Source organism: Grammomys surdaster, unplaced genomic scaffold, assembly GCF_004785775.1.
Source record: "Grammomys surdaster isolate TR1022 unplaced genomic scaffold, NIH_TR_1.0 199, whole genome shotgun sequence".
NCBI lineage: Eukaryota > Metazoa > Chordata > Mammalia > Rodentia > Muridae > Grammomys > Grammomys surdaster.
This window is the reverse complement of record NW_021604644.1, coordinates 3,270,084-3,278,451: the sequence shown is the minus strand read 5'-3', so window position 1 is coordinate 3,278,451 and position 8,368 is coordinate 3,270,084. Positions and strand designations below refer to the sequence as shown.

Below are 8,368 nucleotides of genomic sequence, written 5' to 3'. Positions count from 1 at the left end.
GAGGGAGGGAGGGAGAGAGAGGGGGGGGGCATGAAAGAGCAGGTCTCAGCACGTGTCGTCTGGAGGTGCAGGGGAGGGAGACAAGGTCAAGGCAGTACCTGAAGATGTCATAGATGGGAACTTGCCCATGACGAGGCACACAACACATTTTAAGCACACTGAGAATCCCTCTGAATTTGTTTGACCATCATTTCCTATCTTGGTCTGGCTGTAGATCTCCTTTGGATGGAGTAGCTCTTATCACACTGGAGACCCATGTTCTCCCTTTGTTGGAGACGCGGCCTCAGCAACTTCCATCTCCTCTGTCCATTCCTGATACCCTACCCTCGATTCCTGCAGAATTGCGTGCCCAGGTGAGGAGGTTTGAGGAGCTGCTGCCCCAGGTGTGTTGGCTGGTGACGGAGAACTACAAGGAACAGCACTGGAGCAAGTTTTGCGTATCCATGACGGAGGTCCGGGAGGAATTTGAGCAGCAGCAGAAGCATCTAGAGAAGGAGAAGGTGAAGGTCACAGGAGTGCAGGGAGTTGAGAATGGAGGCGGGTCATGAGCAAGGCTGCTGGGGACAGGGGTGCTGGGGAATTGGTAACTAAGCCAAAACTTGTCGAAGGCACTCCCCAAATTCCAGGCTGTATTTGAAATCTTTGATAGGGCCTTGGTCATTGAGATCAACAATAGTTCAGCCGTGTTCCTTGGTGCTGTGGTATATGATTGGTGCTGATTTTATTGGACTAAAGGCCCAGATTGTGCTGGAGTGGGTACCCAGCTCATCTTCTCTCCAACCCTCCGAGTACCAACTACACTCCTACCTTCCCACACTCAGATCACACCCAGGACATACCTGTCTGCTTGTGACCTTAGCTGGCAGAAGACATCGGTCCTGATTTCAAGTCCTGGTCAAAATCTCTGCTAATTTCTGCCTTGTTTGATTGAAGGATGTAAATGCTCAGAAACTCCATCCAAATCTCGGCCACCCCACATACACCAGTCAAATGGAGTCACTAAAACTCATGGAGGAACTGAGGCAGAAGGAGCTGAACCAGATGATCCAAACGAACCAGGAGAAGATGGAGGTAAGGGTTGCCAGTCAGTCTCCTCCCCAGGTGCTCAGGGCCATGCTGCCCTTCAGAAGAGTTGAGCCTGATGGTTAGTACCTAATTGTTTGTTTGAGACAGGGTCTCTCTCTATAGTCCTGACTGTCCTAGGACTTGTCATGTAGACCAGGCTGACCTAGAACTCACAGAGTGCCTCCCAAGTGCTAGGATGAAAGGCAAGGGCCACCACACCTGGCCATACTTTGATTTTTTAAAATTATTTACAAATCACACCCAGCTCTTTTTGTGAATGTGGAAATTGAACTCAGGTCTTCCCGCTTTGGTGGCAAGTACTTAACCCGCTGGGACATTTCACCAACTCCTCTCGATCCTTTCTTAGTCTCAAACCAGACCAGATGTTGGGAGAGATCCCTGGGCTCCAAGGACCAGGTACTAGCTAACCCCAGTGCAGCTGTTCACATGACATCAGGGTTGCCTCACTAGTTGGCCCTCCTTGGAGCTGTTCTATCCTTCTCCTGCTAGCCTGGTAGGGGCTTGTTTCTGAAGTCAATTTTCACTCTCTTTTCTCCAGGAATTTGTCAAGAAGTATGCCCGCTTCTTTATAGCAAATTTAGCCTCTTTCACAGAGCGGTTCCTGTTGCAGTTGGATGAAGTGATCACCATTGATGACATCCAGGTTCCACGTAAGTGGTACACCTGCCTCGGGCTGTGGCCCTAGGGCTCACAAGGTGTAGGGTGCTTGGGGCTTAGGGATGTCTGCTGTCCCTCAGTCAGGGTGAAAATGAGTGATGGTCTGGCTCCAGAAAGATGTACAATAGGTATACTTATGGCTTTGAGTATTCCAAGCCAAAGTAGCAAAGTAAATAGCAGGTCGCAGATAGTTCAATAGACAGATAGCAAAGCATCATCACGCAGCTCTCAAAACATCCAGTTGGGGAAGACCCATTGAGGCACTCATCTGGAACTACTGATAGATAATCCTGGACAGAGCAGGGGTCCCCTCAGATGAGGCTTCTGTTATCAAACTTGGGGGTTACAACCTGTTCCCCAAGTCAGATCTGGCCTCCTGGCCTCAATAAGCCACTAAACTAAGTGGAAAGCAGAAAAAGGAGATTTACTCAGAAAAGGGACAAAGAGACCCTGCAAAGCTCCAAATCCATCTTCCGGGTCCTGAAATAAAGTTGAAGTCTAAATAAAAGGTCAAGTATGTGCACATCTCTGCAAGCCGGGTGAAAGTGGACTCCCACCCACCACTGACTGTCACTGTCTGCTTCAGTCTCGTCCTGTGAGGTGGTCTAAGTTCTCAGGACTGTGCAGAACCTCTATCCAGGAGACAGGTTCCCTTCTGGAGGAGGCCTTTTCCTACTCCCAGCATGAAATTTCTAGAAAATTCCCATTTCTGGGAGTCCATAGTTTCAACAGGCTGAGAGACACATTGAGAGGCACAGTGTCTCTCTAGAAGCTCTCTCCATCTACCAGGTCAGTCACAGCACCGAGTACAAAACCACAGCAACAGACAGAGGCCAATCAGATGCTGACAACATCCAGCCAGACCATCCAGAGAATCTGAAGCCAAGGGCTGGGGTTCCCCTCGGAGGCTTTTCACCATGGACGGGTCCCTCTGGTCTCTTTCTCACTACAGGTGTTTTTATATGTTAGACCAAACAGTGCTCACCTCTGTTGGAAGTCATAGGGATTCTAGCTGTTCTCAGGAACATTCTCCTTGTGCTCTTTCAATGTTCTCTTCCTTGTGGCCTTGGAGGAGGCTTTGAGACAAACGTGCTTGGGTCTGAAATGGGGGAGGGGGTGAGCAGGCTGTTTCCAGGGCCAGTTTCTTTTTTTATTAAATTGGATGTTTTATTTACATTTCATATGTTGTTCCCTTACCCCATCTCCCACCCACCCAGGAACCCCCTATCCCCTTACCCCTCCTCCTGCTTCTCTGCAGATGTACCCCTACTTACCCCCCACTCCCACCTCCCCACCCTCAAATTCCCACCCCCTGGGGCGTCCAGCCTTCATGAGGCCAAGAATCTCTTCTCCCACCTATGCCCATCAGGGCCCTCCACTCTTACGTATACAGCTGAAGCCATGGGTCCCTCCCTAAGTGCTCCCAGGCTGGTTGTTTAGACCCTGGGAGCTGTGGTTGGTTGGTATTGTTGCTCTCCTCATGGGACCACAAACCCTTTCAGCTCCAATGGTATTCACTCTAACTCCTCCATTGGGAACCCCATGATCAGTTCAATGGCTAGTTGTGAGCATCTGCCTCTGAATATGTCAGACTCTTGCAGACCTCTGAGGAGACATCTATATCAGGCTCTTATCAGCATCCACTTCCTGACTTCCACATCAGCATCTACCTTTGGTGACTGCACATGGGATGGATACTCAGGTGGAATGGTCTTCAGACGGCCCCTCCTTCAGTTTCTGTCCCTCACTTTGTCTCCATATTTGATCCCTTGAGTATTTTGTTGCTCCTTCTAAGAAGGACCGAATCACCCCCACTTGGTCTTCCTTCTTCATGAGCTTCATGTGGCCTGTGAGTTGAATCTTGGGCATTTCAAGGTTCTGGGCTAATATCCAATAATTAGTGAGTGTATACCATGTGTATTCTTTTGTGATTGGCTTACCTCACTCAGGATGATAATTTCTAGTTCCATCCATTTACCTAGGAAATTCCCGAATTCATTGTTTTTAATAGCTGAGTAATACTCCATTGTGTAAATGTACCACATTTTTTGAATCCATTTCTCAGTTGAAGGACATCTGGGTTCTTTCCAGCTCCTGGCTATTATAAATAAGGCTGCTATGAACATAGTTAAGCATATGTCCTTGTTATATGTTCGAGCATCTTCTGGGTATATGCCTAGGAGTGGTATAGCTGGATCCTCAGGTAATGCTATTCCAATTTTCTGAGGAACTGCCAGACTAATTTCCAAAGTAGTTGCCATCTTGCAGTCCCACCACAAATGGAGGAGTGTTCTTCTTTCTCCACACCCTGGCCAGCATCTACTATCACCTGAGCCATTCTGACTGGTGTGAGATGGAATCTCAGGGTTGTTTTGATTTGCATTTCCCTGACGACTAAGGATACTGAACATTTCTTTAGGTGCTTCTCGCCAGGGCCAGTTTCTTAGTGAGCTCAAAGAACATGTGACAATTTACTAATTTAATGTACATCACAAGTGGATGGATTGATTTTTTTACTTATTTTTATCAAAGAAAATGTTTTGGCTGAACAAGTAAATGCCAGGTGAATTGAAGAGTAAATATTAAAATAAAGCCCAGGCAGAGAATATCTTCATACTCTTAGGGCTAGGGCACCAATCCTAAATAAAGAGTAAGAGTCAGAGGACATAAAGGAAATGGTGGCACCTCTGTGGGCCAAAATTAAAACAGGGGGGACAAAGTTCAACATGGAGAAAAACAGAAAATCTGAAGAGTGTTCCTCCTCACAACCCATGAGTCAGAGAAAAAACAGCTATTCCTGGGGTGCATAGAACTCTCACAGGTCAGTCTTAAAAGCAGAAAAAAACCCAGAACCATGTGTTTCTGAAGAGAAGCAGTTCCTGTGGCAAGCATAAGGCTCTCAGCCAACCCTTGCCTACAAGGAAGAACATGGACATAGCATGGCTGAGCTAGAGCAGCACGTTAAGAGCCCACTAGAGTCTCCCTGTGCTTGAGGACACTCTTGAAATATACATTAGTACACAAGATCATCTGCCTCGACTTCCTGGTGGCTCGGTTCACAGGCATGTATCCATCCAGCTTTTTGGTTTCAGTTTGGTGACTATTGGGGCCTGGTGAAGATGTCAGGGAGAAGAGGCCCCACGCTGGAAAGACAGACAGACAGGCCTCTGGATAGATGGTCAGACAATAGGAGATGCACACTGACAGCTGCTCTCTTGAAGAGTGCTACACTCTGCATTCAGAGCCCCACTCTCCTTACCAGGAAAGCATGCCAGAGTTGGAGCCCCAGGCTAGACATCTGGTGAGCAGCCTTGACTGTTCTTTCCAGGGTGAGGCCTCTCGTCTCTAAATAGGACCACGGTGTCATGTCCCTGGTTCTCAAGCTGTCCGTGAGGTCACAGTCAATAACGCACCTCTTTCCTGTCAGGGACGGAGCCCCAAAAGCAGAAAGTATCAATCCTCATACGGAGGAAGCTGGCCATGCTCTCTCTGGAGGAAGAGAGTGAGAAGCCCCTGATTGAACGTGGGAGCAGGTGAGAATCTAGGGACCGTGTGAATGGTTGAGTCCATTGAGTACAGGACAGGGGAGTGGGGGAGGGACTCAGGCTCAGAACTCAGGTGGACTTAATAGCCCTGGAAAGTCTCTGATGTCCAGCCTTCAGTTTCTGTCTCTGAAATGAGTGAGGCTGTTTGAAGAGAAAGATGAGGTCACCCAGCACATGCTGAGAATTCCAGGGCCACAAGGGGCTACAAAGAAAAGGAGGCCTGTCCCAAGGGGAGGTACATTCTCAAGTTGCTGCCAGCACTGTGAACTACTCCAGCTGTCTGTCCAGTTGTCAAAGTGCCTGTGCCCTGGGTCTGAGGGCAGTGACTCCCAACTGTATTCTCCACAGAGGTTCCTACAGAACAATAGGAAAAATAGGCCAGGAATTCATGGCTGCTGCCTGCATGGCAGGTTGATGAGGAAACCAAGGCCCAGAAAAGGGGAAGAAGCTTGGGTGGCATTTCCCTTTCTCATACATCAGGCCCCATGGCTATACACACTGTTAGGTCATCACGGAAATAGGAAGCAGAACATAAAGAACCCAACAGGAAAAGCTCAGGGGGACCTTTAACAAAGCCATCTAAATCCACGCTAATGGCTGAGTTTCAAGCTGTGTGTTGGGTGGCTGACAGAAGATGAAGCCAAGCATGTTTGTCTATAGGAAGTGGCCAGGAATCAAGCCCAACGAAATCACCATTCAAACCAAGATACTAACTCGGAGGACACCATCAATAACCACCTCTAAGACCACCCTGGGTCACTTGGCTGCTGTAGAAGCCCGAGATGCTGTTTACCTGGTGAGTCAGGGACAAGTGGTGTATGTCAGGGGAAGCAAAGCAACTCAGATTGGCTGCCTGAGGAAGGAGGGAGCTACAATCCACTGGGTACCTCAACACCTGACCCATGGAGAAAGAGCACATGCCAGCATCCCCCAGATCTCAACTCTTCGATAGGCTCAAGGTCACATGCCAAGGGCCATGTCCATCCCTGGTACCAGTTTGGTGGCTAAGCTGTGACCCTATACTCAGCAGACAGATACCTCACCTAGCAGTCATGGAGAAGGGCTGCTGCAGAGGGACAGTAGAGTCAGGCACAAGGCAGACAGATGTAGCAATGCCCATAGCTACAGAGGTATGTGGTGGTGGTGGTGGGGTTGTACAATGGCAGGAACACCCACAGACTCCAGGCGCTAACAAGTACCTCCTATTCTCAACATGAGGCATCTTGTGACATCCTCTCTGCCACTGCTGAGGGATGTAGAATCTCTCCCATTTTCCTAACAAGGGCAATAATACCTGAAGATACCTGCCTTTCTACAACACTCCCAAACAGCAGAGCCAGGGTTTGATCCCACTGACAGACTGTAGGACTGGCCTGATGAGGCTTTACCCAAATGCCACCTGAACTACCTCCCAGGTCAGAAGATGTACAAATCCTTGCTCCTGGTGCCCTCAGAGAAACCTAGTCACATTCACTGGTCCCAGGGAAAGCCTGAAGTGCCTAGTGCTGGTGTGTCCCTAGCTGCTGCTCCACTCCAGACTCCAGGCAGAGGGAAAGACTCTACCTGCTAAATTCAATGAGGGATGGAGACCCAGGGCTCAGCCTTCTGAAGAAGCAAGGAACCCCCACGAGAGCTCCACTGCAGGACAATAGTCAGGAATACTCACATCCCAGAACCAGAGACACAAGGGTTGTCCCGTCCAGCAGGGCATTGAACAGGGTCAGGGAGGTCACCTGAAAGAGAGAATGGGGGAAGCAGGCGAACATAAAGAATGACAATTTGTCTATAGTCTGATCAAACCCTATAGTCTGATCAAATAGCTGATTTTTACTTTTTCACACAGGGGTTATAAACACACAAAGGCAGGATGTGGGGAAGGGGATGACGCAGGAGTATAGGTGTACAGATACCTTTCAGAACAAGGTATCAGCTGGGTGAAGGTTCAGGGGACAGGTCACTATGAGTCTGCCTATGAATCACTTGCCCTTATCTAAGTTGGTACTATCCACCAAGGCTACACAAGGCCTATGACTGTCCAGGCTGGTAAATTTCCACCAAGGCTATTTGTTTACATTATCTTATAGCCATCTGTTCAGTGTTTTTCCACAGAGACCAAGACTTTGTGTTAACAGGCTGACTTAGGCCTATGGCTGATTTTAGGCCTTCAGTTTATAAACAAGGCTGTCCCTGACAACGGGTCTCTGCCCCTGCTCAGTTTCTCTTGAGCTGGGTGACCATAGGTCACAGACTTCCCATTGTAAGGTAAGAGGATAACCTCACCTATGTGAGAGCTTGTAGAGTGACTTCCTGAGGAACAGCTTGTAGGACTAGTGCTGTTCCTGAGGGCCAGGGGTCAGTGCTTGCTGTGGGCCCCAGAGCTCAAAGCTCCCAAGTCTGTGAGGGCAGGAGTCCCCAAGCCTGCCTTTTGCTTCCCTTCAGAAATATTTGGCACTGTTTGACAAAGAACTGAAGGGTATCCAGGATTACTTCAAGACCCTGCTGTCGGAGTCTCAGCGCTGGAAGGAAAGCTGGAAGCGATCTCTTAGCACCATCCAGACCCTATACTCGTCCCGTCCTTCTTCATACCTCAAATAAAGTGTTTGCTCCTTCCCGCTGCACATCTGTCTACAACTTTCCATCCACACCATAGTTTTATCAGAGATGAGGACAGTTTGATTAAAGAAGACAGATGTGGAAAGGACCCATGGTTAGCAAGTCGTTTGGTGGGTGCCAGGCCCAGCCACTTAAAATAAATACTAGTATTTCAAAGAAAATAGCACCCAGAAGCATGCTTGATGCTTCCTTTCACTCTCTGGTTGGAGATCAGCTAAGAGTGTGTTTGGCTGGCAGGCCAGGAGGTGTCAGGCATTCATTGTAGGAGTGCACCACCATTAGAAAGCCTGCCCCTGGGGCTGGAGAGATGGCTAGTGGTTAAGAGCACTGACTGCTCTTCCAGAGGACCCAAGTTGGCTTCTCAGCACTGGACAGCTTACAACCACCTGTCACTCCAGCGTCAGAGGCTCCGGTGCCCCCTCTGGCATCTGTGGGCACCTGCCCATACCACATATGTACATGCATAC

The 8,368-nt window shown here is 48.9% G+C and overlaps 1 protein-coding gene across 1 annotated transcript in view; it reads left to right on the top strand.

Annotated features, from left to right (window-relative positions):
- Positions 1-7,883, top strand: part of Ccdc180 (coiled-coil domain containing 180) — a 64,119-nt gene extending 56,236 nt beyond the window's left edge. Inside the window, exons 34-39 of the mRNA XM_028770271.1 lie at positions 340-500; positions 934-1,071; positions 1,625-1,736; positions 5,171-5,276; positions 5,949-6,084; positions 7,728-7,883. Of these exons, the coding sequence (XP_028626104.1) occupies positions 340-500; positions 934-1,071; positions 1,625-1,736; positions 5,171-5,276; positions 5,949-6,084; positions 7,728-7,883 (809 nt within the window). The remainder of the gene's footprint in view (positions 1-339; positions 501-933; positions 1,072-1,624; positions 1,737-5,170; positions 5,277-5,948; positions 6,085-7,727) is intronic.
- Positions 7,884-8,368: the final 485 nt, after the last annotated feature.